Below are 20067 nucleotides of genomic sequence, written 5' to 3'. Positions count from 1 at the left end.
GCATTTCACAATTTGCTATTTAAAAAAAATTCATTTCCCCAAACCCTTCTCTCCCTATCTAAACCAAACTTTTTTATATTTAAGGTAAATGCTTTTCAGCGAGTAAGTTGTAAGGAAAAAAACAATCCAAGAAGTGGTAGAAAGGGAGCAAGTATTTAAAATTTTGTATTAATTTGCTTTCTGAATTTCCTTCCAAAGACGCTACAGGGACAAAAGCTTTAAAGGTTTAAAACACACTTTTACACATTTTTGATTTTTTTCTCTCCTTTATACAAGGGACCAACCTTGCCCAGAGAATTACCGTCGTAACTTTTGCTCAGTACTAAATGACACTGCATGTCATTCCCCCCCCCCCCCCCCAAGAAAGTAATGAAAATACAGCCTTTTACTTCAAATATTTTATGAATGCGAGATTACAAGAAATATATTAGTCAAAATGCAGGGCTATCAAGCACTGAACCAAGGATGCTGGCATCAGTTTGCCTACCATTTTGTATGTGGAAAAAATACACTACATCTACAGGTAAAAGGCATCACTAATGCATCATGAATTACTCTGGTCAGCCAACATCACCCCTGCAGCTTGATGCACGTTTAAGTCCTGAAAAATAATAGTCATATTAGTAGTTTGAGATGAGACACTGGAACAAAACCATTCTTAAACAGGAAAGTTTTTGTTTTGCTCTTATCGAGGTAACACCAAAAACTAAAAAACAAGATCTTACAATTTAGCAGCCACTGTAACACTTGTTAGGCTAGCCTTCACACAAGGAGCATGCATACAGCCACTGTTCTTGCTTTAAATTGAGGGCTGTTGGTTAATTCAAGTCACTGTTTTCTCACCTTATTCGATTAACCTGTTGAACTGGATGTCCACCATAGGAAAAAGAAAATTAAATGATGTTAAGTGTAGCAGACAAATACAGATCACACCAAGAAGCGAACACTCATGAGTTGTCATAATAAGAGATAATAACAACAATAAAAAAAATATCAGTCTTTTCTGTGCATATTTTTCATCTGAAAGGTCCCAGGAAATCATGATGTGCCTGGCCGTTTCTGTTGCTGATTTCTGATGACCTCTAATTGTTTTTTGCATTGCTGATAGTAAGTTGAGAGACTTTTGTTTTCATCTAACAGCTTTTTATGTTCTTGTACCAGACGGGACGTGTTTTGCTGGTCTTTTTCATCCTGGTCCAGTTCTGCTATTAGCTCTTGTCTAAAATAAAAAAAAAAGAAGTAATTGTCATTTACCATCTACTTCTGTTTGTGTCTAGATGACTTCATATATTTCAAGTCAGTATTTGATTATCAGTCTTGTTATAATCAAGTTTGGATTTTGAATAGATAATTACTTTTCATTGACAACTAATTGCTTTTAATGAACAACTTAATTGCTTTAAGGAATAACTAATGCTATGTATTAATGATATTAGTTTACATTGTAGTAAGAAATATACAAAACCTCACTTATGCTAAGAAACAACAGATGCAGGCCTTGTGAAGAAGGCCAAAGCCAAAGCTGTAGCTATTTGTGAAATTGTCCAGAACAGAACAGGGAGGCAGGGAGACAGGTACAGGAAGTGAAAGTGCACATTCTTGGCGTGTCTCCTTATCTTATGTGACGAAACCAGAGAAACTAAGGAATGTTAAGGTGAAGACCCTCACATCCTCCCCATCCTAATTTGTATATCAGAGATCTTGATCAGTAAAATAACCAATGATTATATTAGTATAGGAATACTAATGAAGTTATGTAATAGGGTGGACCAATCATTGTAAATTTCAAAAGTAATAGCGGGCATAACATGCATGCTTATGTTAAAATATGTTAAAGACCATGACTTTGCAGAAAAAGGATATAAAATGCTGAATTTTTTTTATGTAACTTTGAAGCACATAAGGTGGAGCTATCCCGCGTGCTTCCCAGCGCTGCAATAAAGAAGTGTCTGCTTATCTGCAACTGTGTAGGTAAATTTATCCTGATTGCGACCCTCCGTCAACAGTCTGAACGCGTGGCTGGTGACATTTTGTGGAAAAAAAAGTTAACCAAAAAAAAAAAAATATCACCATCTTTACTGTGGCCTTGGGAAAAATTCTCTTCCAAATCAATTCCACATTTAAACTTTAAAATAGCTGCAAGCCACAGCCTCAATCTCTAAAACTGTCCTTTATATAATGTCTTTCAGACATAGTTCCACAGGTCACAGTAAGACACTTAAGGATGCACACGGCATTTCATAAATATATCCAACTCTAATTTTGCCTAACTATACGTCATTTAAAAACTCAAAAGTCAACTGAAAAGACTGAATTGCAATAATTTTGGTAACTTTTTAGTGAAGTGCTGTTTTCTGTTAGGACTTGAACTTCTTAAAGGTGAAAAGCAGAATCAAGCAAATTATTTTTGTAATGATCATTTCAATTAATTTATGCCATAACTGTTCAATATGTTTTTTAGCAACAAATTTAGAGGAACAAAACCCCTGATAAACTTGCTATAAATTATCCTGCAAAACTGATGTAGCAGTTTGTTTCACTATTTGTTTATGAGGTGACAAGAAGGCAAGCTGCCAACAATATTTTAGCAACAAAATATTAGAGAGAAAAGTTCATGTTAATTAATTGTTGCCATATGGTTTGTAATTACAGTCTCAGAAAACTTTACCATTCTATAAAGGTTGAACTAATAACTACCTTAACCAGCATTGAGTTTATGAATCACAATACTATTTTTTCTGGTTTAACACCTATGGGAAATTATGTTCTGACTCAGAAAAAAAGTCTGTGAGAAGTGTGCATGCAGCCTTCCTAGAAAAAAAGATAAAGTAGGACTCTAAAGGTATGAATTAATAGTTTCGAAACAGGAACACATTTTTACATAATTTATTGACCCTTAGGGACAACAGAAATAAAACCAAATTTAAGACCTTCATGGTAGCTTCAGTATCTCCTCATGATATTTAAAAATGCTAGTTGCACTTGAACAAAAAGTTGTTCGCAGGATGCTAAGCCAAAAGTGAACAGATGATAGGAGGTCAAACAGTAGTTTCCTCCCTCCGTTCTGTAGGCTATTTCTAACATACAAGAGGTTTATACACACATTTTTCTCATTAGCTGTTCCACAATCACCAAGGCAAGCTCCTCATTAACAACTGCTTGCCTGCAGTGGCTCAGACCCTGGTGGGTAACAAGCTGGCTACTTGGCCTAGCATGGGAGTTTGTATGACCTCTCAGAACTGCTCCCCAGCATCAGGAAACAGAAATGATGAGAAGCAGAACACAACAGAATGCGTTTCAAACTGAAGCTCTGAATCAGCAATAACTTTGGCCCTAATCCAACAACACATGCAGTTGCTTCACTCACATGTGTACACAATGTAAGAGGAGAGAGTTGATCTCTAGTGCACAAGGATAAGAAGGGACACAATGGCCTTCAAGTATTAGGTCCTAAACCCCTAGCAGAACAACACAAGATGTGTGTTGATAATACTGTTGTAAATGCCATGATTGACAAAAGTCAGATATAAGATAGAAACTAACTGCAAAATGAGTAACATTGACATATTACTCAAAATTCTGCAATCCATTATTCAAGTGATTATCTACAAATTACAATCAAAAATCTTTTACTGGACAGCATTGGGAATAAGATTCCAAGGTTCCTCAACAGTCCATGTCTTTCACTCGCGATGATACAAACAAACAGTATCAGTATGTTACATACACAGATGTGCCACGCACTTTAAAGTAGGACTTGTTGAGAAGAAGTCTTGATACTGATTAAAGCTCTCAATTACCTGCTCTAAATACTGAGCATCTCAGTATTTCAGAGATTAGAGCTGGAAAATAATTATGCCTTATGAAATATTTCTGGCCTTATAAAGTAACAAGTCAGAGATAGCAGACTTTGTGTAAAAGAAACATACACAAGAACAGAACAGGTTAAACACATTTCACTTACTTTCTCTGCAACAGCAATGCAATTTCTGTCTGAACTTTCATATATTCTTGAGCCATTTTGCAGTGCTGTTCAAACACAGCCATAGATTCTTTGGAGTTTGGGCATGGTGCTAGAGGCTGAAAATAAAATCAGACATGTTAAAAACTAATGAACTGATATCTTAGTATATCGTGTGCTAGAATGTCACTGCAGTGTATTTATAACTTCTTTTAAAAACCAATAAGCTTTTAAAAATAAGTGTTAAACCGTGCCCTGGAAAATGTTACCGCACTGATGTCGAAGTTGACTCAAATCTCAAATCTGCAATTATTAATCTGACACTCGGCCTGTCACAAAAATCAAAGCAGTGCTTAATCCCACACACAACAAATAAAGCACACACAACAATTTAATTCAGTAACACTCAAGTAAATATGTCTTACTTTGACAGTCAAACTCAGCTTATATTTGGTTTTAGGGATCATGTTTCCCAGGGCTTGTTTTTAATAGCTTGATCAAATCTGAGTCAACCAATCTCAGATTACATAATATATTTTTTTAGCCTTGGTCAAAAGTTAGACAGAATATAAACACAGGTAAGTACGTGGCACTGTATTTTGCAGCCTGAAATTCACACATTAGAATGAAATGCAAGATAGAGAATCTAATAAAGCATACATTTATTACCTGTAATTGATGATCTAATGTAAGATATGCCATTGGGATGGAGTTATCTGACCCATTGGTCTCTGTAACAATACCAAGAAAATTTTAATGTATTTTCAAAGTTAATTCTATTCTTATAGGACAAAAACAAGAATTCTAAATTTTTTCACAATACACAATCTGAATGTGGAAAGGCAAATGGAAATAGCAGCGTTCCAATCCCAAGGCAGATGAATCATTTTGTTTTTCTGATAAAGTTAAGAACTTCAAAAGTATGGTCTATCACACCAAGAAGAAATAAAGATTAAGGTTATCATCCTACACTTCTAGAAGCCATGTAACAACATACAGATTTTAAAAATACTACTTTTGTACAGTTTGCAATCATGTTCTCTATTTATAAAAAAATTGCCATTTCATTCTTGTTTATGAAGGATCAGCCAGCCAGCCCATGCATCTAATGATTTTAAAATTAGAAGCTGTGCAAACCAGCTCTGCCAAAATAAAATAAGCACAACCTCCTGCTCAGTTTTGAAACCTGCTCCCAGTGAGGTCTGCAAGTATCTTCCTCACAACATGCTCTAGGGCACCTTCTCTGCTCTGTAGAGATACTGTGTGCGTAGAAAGGAACCCAATAACCCATCTCTTGGGCCTGGCTGCTCTCTTCTTACACCACAGTTAGTTACTCTGGATTTCTCTAGTGCTTTTATTCCAGATTTAAAATGTTTCTGAGTTCTTATAGATTCTGACTTTTGGTAGCCCACAATCTGGGGATCGCAATGTTACTGTTAAGCTTTAAGAGACATAGGAGCAAAGACATATGGAGAAACTACTGACTTTATAGCTGCGTTATTGCTACTAGAGGATTATATGGAGGAGGGTAGGTGGGAAAAAAAAGGGGCTGCTTACCCATACCCCAAAAGCACCTGCCACAGAGTAGTCGTGGTAGAGAAACTAAGGTGTTGCCCTCAAAGACTATGCTATCTCCAAGAGCAGCTTCAAAAGGAAACAGAAATAAGAGGGTGGGAATGGAGAAAAAGTGGTTAAGTGTATGCTTGTAAGGAAACTGGAAGGTGGTAAAAAAAAAAAAAAGAAAGAAAAAGAAAACAACCCTAAAACTTATCACCACAGAATCTTAAAAGAGAACAATATAAAATGTCCTTCCCTACGTTAGACTATTGCCATATATGGAATACTGCTACAGCAAAGGAATTATTGCAACGTTTCAAATACATCAATACATGCAAAATACTTCAGATTACATTCCTGAGCATTTCAGCCCTGCGTCACAGACCTGTAACTTTTCCTGTGATCGACCAGATTTGTCTGCATCCCCATTTCATCATTTTGCCTCATTAAGTTAAAAATCTACCCTCTTACAGAAATCTAAAATAATTTCTCTCTTTCGAAATTCAAACAGTTCTTTGTTCATGGACTGCATAAACCTAACACGAAAAAATATACATGTGGTACATTCTGTATTTACCTGAGTATAAGGTGAGGCATTTCTTTGGGCCAGAAAAACAGACCTGACTTTTAGCTCTACTGCTGTGCTGCATTTAAGGCCAAAGAATTGGGACAAACTGCCTTTGCACTGGCATACAATCCACAACTTTCAGTTTCCAATGACCTATAGATTGGGTAAGAGCTTGCTTCCATGTGAGGCAGCAATTCCCGTAAGTACTCACTGGCTAAAGCAACTCAGGACCCACGCTACACAAAAGAGGGTACAGGGTGGGCAAGGGCTTTGGGAAATGATGAGTGACAACAAGGCATAGAGAGTGATCAGGCAAAGTGACAATGGACAGAAAGAAGAAAGCACAGAAGCAAAATACAAGAGTATGCTGCCTTCCTCCCACTAAAACAGGGTGGTGGTGGTGGGAAAAAGTACACATCTTATAAACAGAATCACCTTATATTTGGTAAAATACACGTGTGCATATATATAGATACACAAATATATATGTATGTATGTATACATATGCTTGTGCAAGAGTCAGTCCACATGTGAGTTTCCACTTTGCAGCTGGTTACAGGAAAAGAATGAGAGAGTCTGATCAGCCAAAGATAAAACGGATCACAAGAAAAAGATTTAGAATTCGAGGTGCTATGAGGTACCAGCTTGAGACTAAGTTGAACATTAAACATGTACGTTTTGGTAACGAAAAACTAATCCTTATTTATATTCTAAAAAGGAATTTGTGAGGATCCATTGTTTTCATGCAGTCCAGTACTGGTTCTTTTTATAACTTTAAAAATGGAATTCAACTATTAATTCTTAATCCTACTTCATAACTGAAGAACAGTGATGCTATAGAAGTATTTACCACACTTCTGCAGACACACTTATGTTAGTTCATTTAAAAACGGTAAGACTGTGTGCACATGTACATTCTGCATATACAAAATTACAACACAGATTAAAAAACAAAATTAATGTATTCCAGCTGATACTCACCTACATAGCATTTCATTCCAGAAGTCAGAGCAATGAAATCTTCAATTGTGCATTCATAATACAAATGCACAAGACTAAAATGCTTTAAGATGCCTATTCCCCTAATTCCCCAAAACGACACTACAGCCAAAAACTTGTCCTAAAAGATCTGCATTACATACTGTTATCACTCCATGTGTACAGTACTTTCTTACAAGCAAAATGCTTACAAGGTTATAGAACTTAATATAACCTATATGGAAAAAGTTCTTAAAGCCAGTATGCAAAACAAAGCAGGAATGTAATGATTTAATTTAAGCAGAACTAAAATGGACTGTGACTTTCATTACTTAATATTAATAATGTCTAGGCACACCCCCCACACCATAATCAAATAAATATTCAATAGGTTTTACAGGCAAAAAGTTGACTAGTGAACACAGGATTACCTGCATCATCAGGTGTCCATGGATTACGAGTTGGCTTTTCAGAGGTTGGTCCCGAGGTAGTGATCATTCTCACACTAGGACTAGATGATCTACTGCTGTTTCTACTCTCCTGAAATGATAAAAGAAAACAAAATAAAGTGACATGGAAAGTTAACAAAAGGTTTTTTGAAGGGTTCATTTTAGAAAACATTATTAAAAAGAAAAATAAATGTGAAGAAACTTGAACCTATCATCCTCCCAAATACCCTCCCTCCCCAAGCTTTTACCCTGAAAGCTCTCCAGGTAGTCTGATAAACTTTACATGCATTGCAGGGATAACTTCACCCCCATTTCAACTCCATCTTTACTGTATAAGAAGAAATGGATACAATTTGGCTATTCAGCATAATGAAAAGCAGTGCTGAAGAATGTGTTCAAGATCTTAATATAAAAGCACAACACTATGTCTAGTAATTTTCACACCACCACTCAGCGAAATCTAGCAGCTCCGTAACACAAGGAAGAAACAAAGTTTGTTTCCGATGTTTAATCAATGAATCAAGTAAAGGAACGCAGCTTACTAACTACACAGGACTGTGGTGTATTAATCTACAGCTTTCTTATGGTTCTTATGTTAAGGCAGAAGTGATGGGATTCATCTGCAGAAAACATCAAAAAAGTGTTTAATCAAAAAGGACCAATGCATCAAAGCAAAGCAATTAGAAAATGAGTACATTCTCTCTCACAAAGCAAATTAAGTACTCAAACAACATTCTGTAACAAGTTCTTTTATATACGGCTTGACTCTCCAATCCTTTTGTTTACCAGAGTGCAAAAACATAATACAGACTTCATTATTCCACTGAGCTTCTTTTTCAGAATTATTACTTACAATATAGATTCTTGTATCTCATATATACTCTCACTGACATAAAATTAACACAGTAAAGGCCTTAAGGCTATAAACCCCGGTGAGTTTTGCAGGGAAAAAAATGAATTAAAAAGGAAAGACACTATTAAAATACAACTATTTTCAATACGGTGTATTTATCACGAAATGATCAATTAAATGTCCCTATATTTCAAAAGAAGCACTCAAATATGCATTACCTGGAAACTATTTCTTTATGACTCTAATTTCCAAATATCCTATCTTAACTTAATTTTTAAAAGCCAGGATTTCAGTCAAGTAATAATCCGAAGAGTAACGATTCTACACACTGAAATAACCATTATTTCAACTGCATTATATTTCTCCTGTCATTTTTATTAACCATTTAGAGTTTCACGCTAGTAGCCAGAAACAGGGCAATAAACTATTGTAGAAATAATCTGATAGATGGTATTATCAGGATGATGGCATCAGGCATTTTGCAAAAGCTTTTGTGTTGGAGTCTTTGTTGACATTAAGCAAGGTTTAAGTTGCTGAGCTCACTGCTTATGGTCAGTGTCCTCAGTCATGAATGATAAATACACTCTGCTGATGTGAAAGGTCGACAGAGCAAGCACTTTTAACAACGTGTAAGTCCTTTACGCAGAAAGATTTCTTGAGTCTCTACAGTTGACAGCAAAGGGCACCTGAGAAGTACTCTAGTTACAGGAACTTCTCCATGCTGCACTACATTGCTTGCTGTACCACATTGTTTTCATCCATCAACATAAAAAAAAAACCCAAACATTTCCTTGATAACATTATTTAGACAGAAATTACTAGAGATAGAAATGAAGGATTTGTATCTGAAGTGTATCTAAAAAGCCTTGCAAAGTCCAAGGGAAGTTCCCCAAACTGAACACCTGTTAGATTACGGCATTTGAGCATGCACTGAACAAGATGCTTTAGGCCTCCTGGATGCCAGCCCCTCTGGCAGGTAAGCAATCTTTAGCAATCAGTTTCTGCCACCCTTTCACGGGTGTCCTTTCATCCTTGCTTCCTCCAGGTATCCTGGTATCCTCAACAGACTAATTACCAGGTTGCTCTCAAATCACGTTTGCCAAACCCACACGGCATTGCTAGCTGCCTAGCTTCCATTTCTCAAAGACCTGGAGCCTTGAAAAAGTGGTGCACTCTGAGGAATAATCCCCCCCTCAAGTTTAATTTAAATGGGCAACCTGATTTAAAGAAGTCATCATTACTAGCCCTGTCTCCTCATCTGTGGATTTTACATCGCTGTGAAAGGGGAGAAAAGAGCTGTGTGTATCTGCGACCAATTTCAGACAGAATTATTCATCTGTATAGTATCAGAGCCCCCAAATTATCACACTTGGCTTGCATGCATGTGGGCACGTACATTTTTCTGATCTTGCTTCTCGACTGTTCAATACAGTACAGGGTTTTCTTTAATATATTCATTTTTTTTCCACTTCGAAGTAAATTGTAAGAGTTATGAAGGCTCAGCAACAGTTTTTGGTGGAAAAAAATAATTTAAAAGAGGTAGTTTTGATATTACAATAGCACAGTGAAGGATGATGCAACCAAAACAACCAACCCAACAAAAGAAACATAGGCAAGAACATGGGTACCTTACTGGGCACCTGATCACAACCTTCAATTCTTGAGTGATTATACCAAATTTTTCTCAGTACCTGTGCAAAATATCAAATTCTGTAAAGACTCTACCCAGTGTAAATAGCAGTTTTGCTGTGCTCCTTCAAGCCCCTGAGAATTTTTATGGTTGCAGTTCAGAGCGTGCACATTGTTTTTTCTGTGCTACAACGGTGTTTAGGGCAAAAGAAGCAGTGCTGGACAGACAGCATAATACAAATACAATGTTTTAAAATGCATGTACAGGGAAATGGAAAGGCAGAAGAATTAATTCAGTGCAAAAAAATTTTTAAAGCATCACAGTATCTGGATGAAAACGTAGCATTTGACTGTACAGAGAGGGTTGCACCAGTATTGCTCATGTCACTTGGAGTAAGGTCCAGTCTAAGGTCACCAAGCACTAGAGAGATCTGTGAAAAATCAGACAAACCCATGTTCTCAACACTGAACCACTCCAACTGCTGATCCAATGACAGAAAACCTTTGGCTTAGTGCATTTTCCTATCTAAGCTGTTGATGTAAAAGGGACATTTGACCGGTAAAATCATCTGCAAAGCACTATTGCTGTCTGCTGTTGGCAACATCAGTGACAGCAATACTGGAAAATGCCTTAAGTGTCCCAACAACATAAACCCAGTAATCATCAGCCACATAAACCACATAAAAATTCTTCTAACAGTAGACAGAAATAAAATATACATACAATAATAAAACATACAAGGTCTGATCAAAACACACCAGTAGTTAAGCAGGGAGACAAGAGTCTTGGTTTACCCTTTCAGGTAAGCACCCCAAACTTGGTATATTTACTATTATGAAGTTCAGTGTTTTCCTCCGCCGTAACAAAAACTCCATTATGAATTAGAAAAACCTTTCTGATTAAAAAAAAAAAAGTTAACAGAATCATTTTCTATTGACACAGTGGCAATTTTCGGGAAAAATATGTTTAATAAAAAGTTTCTGATCAGCTTTAGTGCGTCAGTCAAATAGTTAAAAAAAGAAAAGCAGCACTGCGGCAATCCTTCAATTTTGAGCGGGACAGGGGCTTACAAGGGCACGCAGTGCCAGGGAGGCTTGGTGAAGAAGGCTGCGCTGCAGGGTGGGTGTAAAGGAGAACGGAATGCGGGAAAGAAGGATGTTTGCAATGAAGGGAGGGCCGGGGCAGGGGATTTTCGCATTATAAAGGATAACCTAGATATGGTATGGTACATATGGGAAGATATGATAAACTGACCAGAGCTATTCTAGTCACAGATGTTTTCTCCTGCTTTGGCTAGCAGATTGCTTATATGGACAGCAGTTCAAGATTTTTAATAAAAATTCAAGGCAGTGAGGTCCAGAGCTATAGAAACTCATAAAGAGTAATCCTAAGTCTTCTGCCATAAATACATTGTGTTTGCTTTCTTCACTCTTTTCTGATTTTTTTTTTTAAATATACAAACATATGTATGTCAAAAGTTAGCATTAGTTTCAGCAAACCTTTCTATCTCTTTTCACACCAAAAAAGGGATAAAAATTAATTATTTGTTTATATGGTCAGTGCAAAAATTTCTTCCAAAGTGCACTTTTCATGCCTGTTAAAATACTATGTTTTCCAGATTTTATCATAACGTTTCCAAAACCCGCAAGATAGAAGCAGATAATTGTAATTCTTCCACTTAGATTTCCAATATGTACATTATCACAAGCACAAAAGTAAAATGTGATTCTGGTACTTCTGCAGACCCTCATCAGAAATTGGTGTAAACAAAAAAACCCTTTTCTGTATCCTCCCGGTCACAAGGGCAATTTAGCTAGAACATCCATACAAGCAGTAGAACAGCTTTCAAAGAAAGATTATTATAATAGTTATTAAGATATGGAGTAAATACTGAAATTCTGTATTTTTTAATATTAATCATTCATTAAAATGACTAGAATGAAAACTTTTAAATAAAAGAGCTATAATTAAATATATGCATACATCAATCAGTGCAATTTGGTATAACTGATGTACTGTCACAATTTTTTTCCCCAAGTCTTGCATAATTTTAGTTCTACAATTAATTGAATAGGCTAATCTATTTCTTTATTAAATTTTGCAGATTCACTTCTTTCTAACAAACCCATCTTCTCTGAAGATCTTAAAATGTATTTAAGACTCACTTGTTATTTTCTGATAGATATACATAGCAAATTCTAGTAATAACACCTGAGGTATTAGATGAGGTTTCTGTGGCTATCACACTCCACGGAATTAAAGGAGGATCAAATGATGATCTCCCCAATAACTACACACCCTAAAAATTACCACCTATTTTAGATTATTGCAGTAGGTTGTTTAATATGGAAACCTGATTGACCTGATGAATACCTAAGCTCCAGTTTCCCACATTCGAATCATAGTAGGGATCTCAAAATTGCCAGTTCACACTAATGACCAAATAGCCTCTGTGAACTACTGAAACAGAAAACGAAGCCATTAAAAACACAAAATAAACACATCTGAATGAAGCATTAGATGCACTTTTCTCATTTAACATGTCCTTAGTTTAATTTCAATTTTATGTAGCCTACCACTGTGTCTGTTACCATGGCACTTATGATATCAGATAAGAAGCTATGCGATTATAAAATATCTTATTGAGATAGTCTTTTCTTAAACAAAACTTGGTGACAGCACGCTCCTGTAAACCTTTCACAAGAAATGGAGAGATACTACTGTAAATTACTATTCAATGTTCAGAGATTGATACTGAATACATTTATAATACTGATACACATGCTTTTTATTTTTATGCAAAGTGAGTCTCATGTGTAACTGCTTCAGGCAATCGTAAGTAGTAACTAAAATTGTTTTCCACATACAGAGAGGTGAAAAGGCTTTCCTGAACAACATCTGCCCTCAGCCAAATTAAGTGGTACACAAAAACTATGTGTACATAAAAATGATAAATGCTGCACGAGCTGTGCGGAAAAAACTTCCCATCCAGAGCTCATTCATAGATTACCCTCATGGAATCTCATTTAAACGCAATACAAATGACACTACAGTCTGCCAAGCTTCCACATCATTTCTACGAAAGCATCAAAGGTGAAGATTTCCAGACCAGTTTCCCTGTACAGATTCGGTGCTGACTTTACTGAAACAAAGACGACACGAGAAAGATGTTACCTGACTGGACTCTGTTCCAGCAACACTAAGATCTTGAATGGATCTGCGCCTCTGCTGTCCGTTTCCTGCTGGGAAAAAAACAAACAAACAAAACAAAAACAAACCAGTGAAATCTATTCAGAACAAAATAAGAAGGGTGCGACTGTTGCAGAGGAGCTTGGAATTTGTACAAATCCACGGAGAGAAAGTGAGAGAGGGGGAGAGAGAGACAGCTGCAGGATTTTAACTCAAAACATGCTGGCCTGTCAACAAAAAGTATACCCTAGTAGAATAACCACTCCTACCACATGAATAGCTGCTGCACTCTACTCCACCATCTTCTGTCACATGTATTTGGTCAGGCTTAGTACTTGGGGCAGGAGCTGATGACGACATCTATTTCAAGTGCGTTACGTTATGGGGATTTCTAAAAGCTAGACCGCAAAGATAACAGGCTGCCAGCTTTAACCTGTTGCTCTTTGGCGTGCTCAAGGAACACAGCAAGGACTTCTGCCCGCCTGCTGCTCCCCTCATGAAAATTAAGAAGCGAAAGCACTGCCTTCTGGTCTTTGTCTCCTTCAGATGAACGAAACTATGTCCTATTCTCATGGTCTGAGAAGTGTGAAAAGGGGACTGTTCAGCTAAATTGCATCTCACCATCAACCTACTGAGCACAATGCTGTAATCTTTTCCTCTTCTCCTTCCACCTGTTAGCAATTATCCACCAGTGACAGCTACATAAAACAGTTTAAATTTTAACGCTGACACGCGATCAAAGGCATTTCCAGGAAACAAAGTCTCCTTAAAAATAAAAGGAGATTTTGCAACGGAATCTCCCTGGCTACTTTGATTTTTATTACGGTGGTTGTTTATATTGTCTTTTGAGAGCAGGTCAGCTGTCCAAAAGGAAACACCAAAATGTCCTGAGTAACAGCTGACAATGCTCAAAATTCTTGCTCTTAGCTCTGCATTACGTAACTTTTCTACTGGAGGGGAGCATCTGAAACACGTCCTGCAGCCGTGGCAGCCCCTTGACCGGCAATCCTGCACGCAACAGCCAACCCCGCTCATTCAGAGCCCTGTCACCGGCATGGCATTTTTAACCTTTTGGATACTTCTTATTCAGCATCACTTCCATATTGACTCCACAGCCTATCTTGGAAGGTGTTTTGATTTGTAACAGTTACTACAAAAATGTAAGCCTACTAAATATTAATCAATACATTTAACGGTATCATACTGAAAATTTTTAAATATAGGTACTATTACGTGTAGGAACACATTACCACAAAACAGCAATACAAAATTCTCATTGTCACTTTACCCGTTTGCCATGACATTTTACAGTCTAAAATTTATAGAAAGTATTATGAGAAACAAGCATATAATAAAATCAAGAAGGATTCTAGAACAGGAATATATTCTTTGTTCTGACTACAAATTAATTTGAATTGCAACTTTTCTGTGGTCTTGATCTTTTGCTTCTGAAATTCAGGGAAAGTGTATACTTACCTAAGCAACAATGGCTATATTATGTTTAATAATTTGCTATTAGAGATTGTGTGAATGACAAATCTATGCAAAAATTAACTTGTTAATTTGCAGGGAGCTTTTTCACCATTTAATATTTTTTTTAAAAAAGATTATACATTGAATAGAATTTTGTGCTGTGGATACTTCATCTGACTGCCACAGCTCATCTCAATATTGAAGACATGGGCGATCCACCCATGACTGATATAAAATTATGTGCATGTTTCATTCAACAACACTGTTATAAAATTAGCTCATCTGAAATAGGCTTGCAAAAATATCTGAAATTCTCATTTCAGATTAGCAACATTTGTGAATTTGAAGAACCCAGCACATGTGTTGCTGAAATATTAGAACATGGCTGCCAAAAAGTTAAAATAATCAGGGTGGGGTGAAAGAAAGAAAAGAAAATGCCTTGGGAGGAAAAAGAGGGGCCAAAACTACTGTGTTGTAATAAATGAACACCTTTAAATGAAATATCTTCAAGTTAGTAGCATGAGGGAAGAGCAAGCTCTACTAGGCAATGCCATTTTAATTAGTATAACTACTGCAGACATCTGGCAAATAGCTTAGACAAAGCAGAAACAGACTACGAATCAACAAATACTTATTGCTCCAGATTCAAGACAAATTTCATTTGAAAAATATACTATACAACATACAGTTTTTATTTATTTGAAGTGATCATTGCTACATCTCTATGCTTTCATCTCACAGTTTTGATCTTGTTCTTATCTCTACATTAATTTGAAAATAGGTTTTTTTCTCATTATAAAAACTAGGCAATTTGTAAATGTGCAGAAGTTAACATACAGTAGCTTGAGGCACTATGTGAGGATTTCAGTGCTTTACAGGATTTTAAGATTAAAAAAAATCAAACACCAGAAACGTACTTCCTGGCCTCAAAAAAAACATTTCACATACTGCTGCTCATTTTCCAAAATGAAAATCAAAAAGGAACAGGAAACTTCCACTGTGTGCTGCCCCACATATTCCAGCAAAAACAAATTCTACAACTTAAGGCTTTTGATCATCCCCCTCTCTGCTGCCAAATATCCAGACAGCTACAAACTCTTCTCCCTGCCCTTTAGCAGATACTTGCGTCTCCTTTTACACTTTCCTATTTACGCACAGTACTCTCTCTTCCTTACACACCTACAAGACCCAAACCTTTCTCACAGTGCATGATCATCAGCGAATGTAACGGTGCTAGAGAGATTTTAAAGACGTTAAAACATTGATCTGAATTCCGGAAGAATTAAGGGATGTGGGGAGACAAGGGTGGGATTTCTGGCTTACATTCATTTTAAAATTAGATGGAAAAGTCACAGACCTAAAGCATCTATAATTCCAATCACCTTCTAAAGACACTCAACAAAATGTGTCTATCCTGAGTAATCATTAATGCAGTGTCAATTCTATAAAAATCTTAACGCTATGGCACAGTTTCAGATGACAAAATTACAAAGCCAAATGCGTGCATGCTATAGGCATGAGATGTCTCCTGTTGCCAGAGAAGAAAAGGCTGAACTCACAGGTATATTTACTAGATGCTGCTTGACTGGTTTGTATTGAAAAGGTGTTCTGATTATTTTTCTTGATCATATTACAAACTACACCTAGATTTCTTTTTTTGTTTCTTTAAACATATAGCTGCTTAAGCCTTTTGTACTTACTAGGGTTGTTATTTTCTGTACTTATATAGATATATAAATGTTGGTGCTTATAATCTATACATTATATATATTATGAATTGAAAAAAATATATTGATACTTCACTTGGCTATCTGGTTGCAGGATACCACCACTGAAAACTCATTTGCCAAGCTGCTACACAAAAAAAGGAATTAGTTGAGCCATTTTTCAGTTTTGTAAGCTAATAACACAAACCAGCATCTTAAATGAAAGAAAGTTCTATTCACCCTTATTCAAACATATTTAGAAAGAAGAGCAAATATATATTATTAACTTCCACTTCTGCCAACATTTTACCTTGAGCTGGTAAAAATTCGTATTTTACAACCTCAGTAGCGTAATCAGTTCATGGATGAAAAGCAGCTGAGGCAACACATTACGAAAAACCCCAATGATAGCAGATGTAGTACTCATACTTCTAAAATAGCCCTGCCCCAAAGCAGCTGACTCATGGTAACATGCCTGCGTGGTGCCTGCCCCCTCCGGGAAGCAGCTGCTTTACCATGTGCTCAGCAGAACTTCAAGCAGCAGCGCAGACGGGGACAGTGCTCATGCTGCCCCGAGGATGGAGAAGGGCTGCTCGCCCCACCGACAGACATGCCCAGGGATGTTCGGAGGAGCTGGGTATGTGGCAGAAGTGCTAAGGAACGTAACAGGGTGGGATCGAAAGAGAAGTGCCAGTTTGGGGATCTTGGGAAGTCTAACTAGAAGGGGGAAGACGTGTTAAGACAGCAGGACCAAAAGTCTTGTGCTGACAGAGTAAGGAAAGGGGTGAGAAATAGGCAACATTATATTGTCTTTGAAAGAATAACTCAAAGTACTTTTGAATAACTGCTTTAAGTATACGGCTAAATATAAGTAGTTACTGGGCAGATGATCACATCCCTGTCACGTAACAATTAATCTCTTTTTTTTTCTAGCCTTGGGATTCTTACAGGAAAGTTGTTCTGACAACCAGAGAACTTTTAATATACAGCCCAGACTTATTTGCAGGCAACCTACATCTTTTTTCTGCAGTGCCGATACTGACTTTTAGCTTAAGTAGTTCTCTCTTCCTAGTCTTTAGCTGTCGATTCATCTACAGAAAATAATTGTCAATTTCTCAGCTTTCATTTTCTGCGGTAAAAAAACCACGCTTTCAGGTTCTTCTTTGTACTCTCCATACCATTCTAGTAGCTCTTCTTGCTATTATTTCAGAGCGCGTGTGTATTTCTTTTATATGGCTGCCAAGAACAGTATGTTTAATTCCTGATTAAACCTCAACAAGGGCCTGTAAATAGTGTTAGTGCTTCCTTATGTTTCCTGGAAATGAACACTAAGATTTCAGTTTTTCACAACTGCATTACATTAATGGCTTATTCTACCTGGGATGAATCTTCATGCATCTGCTATGCTCCCATGCCATGTTATTAAAAGAAACTGTTGCTAGTGCATGACCCTGGATTTTACCCTATTTCTATCTTTTTTTCTGCAGTCATGACAAAATTCAACCTATGTGATATTCTAATCCTCTTCTTTATGAATAGTCACTTCTGATAAAGCATTAATAGTGAATTTCATTATTGCTTATTTGAGACTTAAATACCTCAAGAGCAAATTTTGAGAAAATTCATTAATATGCTTGCTCCATTCCTATACCTTCTTCTGTTTCTGCAGGTTACTATGTCTCTCGTATCTATTCCAAATTCACCTTGGAATTCTCTTCCTGTCAAGTTCAATTAAAATAGTCCAGGCGAAGAATATCTAATTGACTTTCTCTGCCTAAATATGTAAAACCAATGGACTGGTACAATCTATTTTGCAAAAATGACATGGCATTTTATTTCACTGACTTCTTAGTTATTCTCAAAAAGTTGCAAGGTTTCTTGGAAGCCTCAGTGCTGTCAGATGCAGACAGAGTGTATGGACAAGAGGCATTCAGAGTTACCTTCTTTTATTTACCAGGCTTTCATCACATGTTGACAGTGCAAAACTTGACAGATCTCTTCACTTTTCTTTCTTTGCTCTCTCAGGGTTTCATTTATGTCTTGGCAGGCCATGACCATTTGAAAAATTACAGTGGAAAGCCACACTAGTAAATTTTCCTGCTCATTTATTAGTCTCAATGCCACATAGGTTTTCTTTTCATGGGTAGTGCTACTGTTCTTTGGAATTTACTTTTTGACATTCCGTATTTTTACATGTGAACTTCAATAAAAGTTATTCGAAAGAAACTTTTGTACAAAATTGTCTTTTGCATTCAACTTTAAAATACCAAACAATGTCAAGATTTACAAGGAAACTTCCTCAGATGACAAATTCAGAGCAGGAGGTCCAAAGTTTTTAATGGAATCTCTAGATTAGCAGTAGATGACTATTACTTGCATCTCCTGCCTCTGACAAATCATTTTGAAGTGACTTGCATACCGCTAATGGTATACCTATCACAGTTCGGGATTGATTATACTTATTTTTAGGCTTTGAGAAGTACGAAATGAAAGAAAGAAATCCACTTTGATTGCCAAAAAAGGAAAGGGAAAGGAAAACGATATGCTGCTAACTAAATATAGACTTGGGATAGATGAGAATTATTCATTAAAGTCCCAACTGAAATTACCAGCTATGGTGCCTGATTATACTGATTTTCTTCCTGTCAGAACCCTCTCCTAATAATTTTAGTTTGCATTAACTTAAACACAACAGAAATACCTCAGGCAGACACATTTTAGCTCTAGAAAAGTGCAGTCAAATTAAGAATTACATAGATTAAGCGTTAATTGTCTTTAACCACAAGTATCATGTGGATTGGAAGTTCTGTACGTAATGTATTTACGGTTTTTGTTCCACTAATACTAGATTACATTAAAATGGATGCTCAAACAAAGCAAAGATCAGGGAAAGATAACTACCTAGACAGGAATTTTTCAACTTAAGTCCGTTTTCACCAAATGAGGTATCGTAATAGAAGACTACATATATAATTTTGCTCTATAAGACTACTCTGGACATCAAGATCATAAAGGAAAAAAATCCTTTATCAATAAAAGTAAATTTGAACTAGAAGATTAAATCCTTTACTGATACAAGTAAGTTTACTAAAGTATCATGTTCCTCTTTACAGAGACATTATGAAAAAAATTACTGGGATAATTTCTAGTTCTGTCCCAGAGCAACTGGAGCAAGAAGTATTTTTAGCAGTCTGATCATTATTCCGGCATCTTAACCAATTGACCCGTTCACCTGGTCTGCGATACCTGGTATGATGATCTCAGGGACATCCAGAATGTTGCCAAATGAAGCAGTTTTACGGTGGCCTCGTTTAGGCTTGGAATAGGCTGAAAAAATACACATATACAATACACATGCAAAACACTAAAATGGCAATAGCAAAATTATTAAATTCCTAATATTGCATTTTTCATAAACTTGGTTAAACTATAGTTCATGCAAAAACATGTCATGCAGAATAAACTGCATTGCCTTCCACTCATGCTTACATATAGTAAAGCAATTGTTAAAAAGCAAAAAAAGCAGAACTAGCTGTCATTACAACACCGTGTAATTAGTTATAGTTAGCAACACAAAAGTCAAACACAGAAAGCAGCATGGCAACAAGGAAGGGAAACCAAATGTCATTATCCAAACAGAGAACAAATTAAATTATTTCAGAGCACCTGTATATTCAGAATAAATTCTTGATTGCCTGAACTT

The 20067-nt window shown here is 36.5% G+C and overlaps 1 protein-coding gene across 10 annotated transcripts in view; it reads right to left on the bottom strand.

Annotated features, from left to right (window-relative positions):
* Positions 1-383: 383 nt before the first annotated feature.
* The window catches only part of MAP3K7 (mitogen-activated protein kinase kinase kinase 7), a 47129-nt gene continuing 27445 nt past the window's right edge, over positions 384-20067 (bottom strand). Inside the window, exons 12-19 of one of the 10 annotated variants that reach the window (XM_086482452.1) lie at positions 19854-19892; positions 19611-19691; positions 13171-13238; positions 7496-7604; positions 5519-5605; positions 4631-4692; positions 3965-4080; positions 384-1219 (exon numbers count right to left, since the gene is read on the bottom strand). In XM_086482452.1, the coding sequence (XP_086338578.1) occupies positions 1039-1219; positions 3965-4080; positions 4631-4692; positions 5519-5605; positions 7496-7604; positions 13171-13238; positions 19611-19691; positions 19854-19892 (743 nt within the window). In that variant the 3' untranslated portion in view covers positions 384-1038. Of the gene's footprint in view, positions 1220-3964; positions 4081-4630; positions 4693-5518; positions 5606-7495; positions 7605-11246; positions 11256-13156; positions 13239-19610; positions 19692-19853; positions 19893-20067 lie in introns of those variants that run through there. The other 9 variants (XM_009949831.2, XM_009949832.2, XM_009949833.2 and 6 more) reach the window with 9 other exon arrangements.

Source organism: Leptosomus discolor, chromosome 2 (genome assembly GCF_034619465.1).
Source record: "Leptosomus discolor isolate bLepDis1 chromosome 2, bLepDis1.hap2, whole genome shotgun sequence".
Taxonomy (NCBI): domain Eukaryota; kingdom Metazoa; phylum Chordata; class Aves; order Leptosomiformes; family Leptosomidae; genus Leptosomus; species Leptosomus discolor.
Note: the sequence above shows the minus strand (reverse complement) of the source record. Positions and strands in the feature narration are given on the sequence as shown.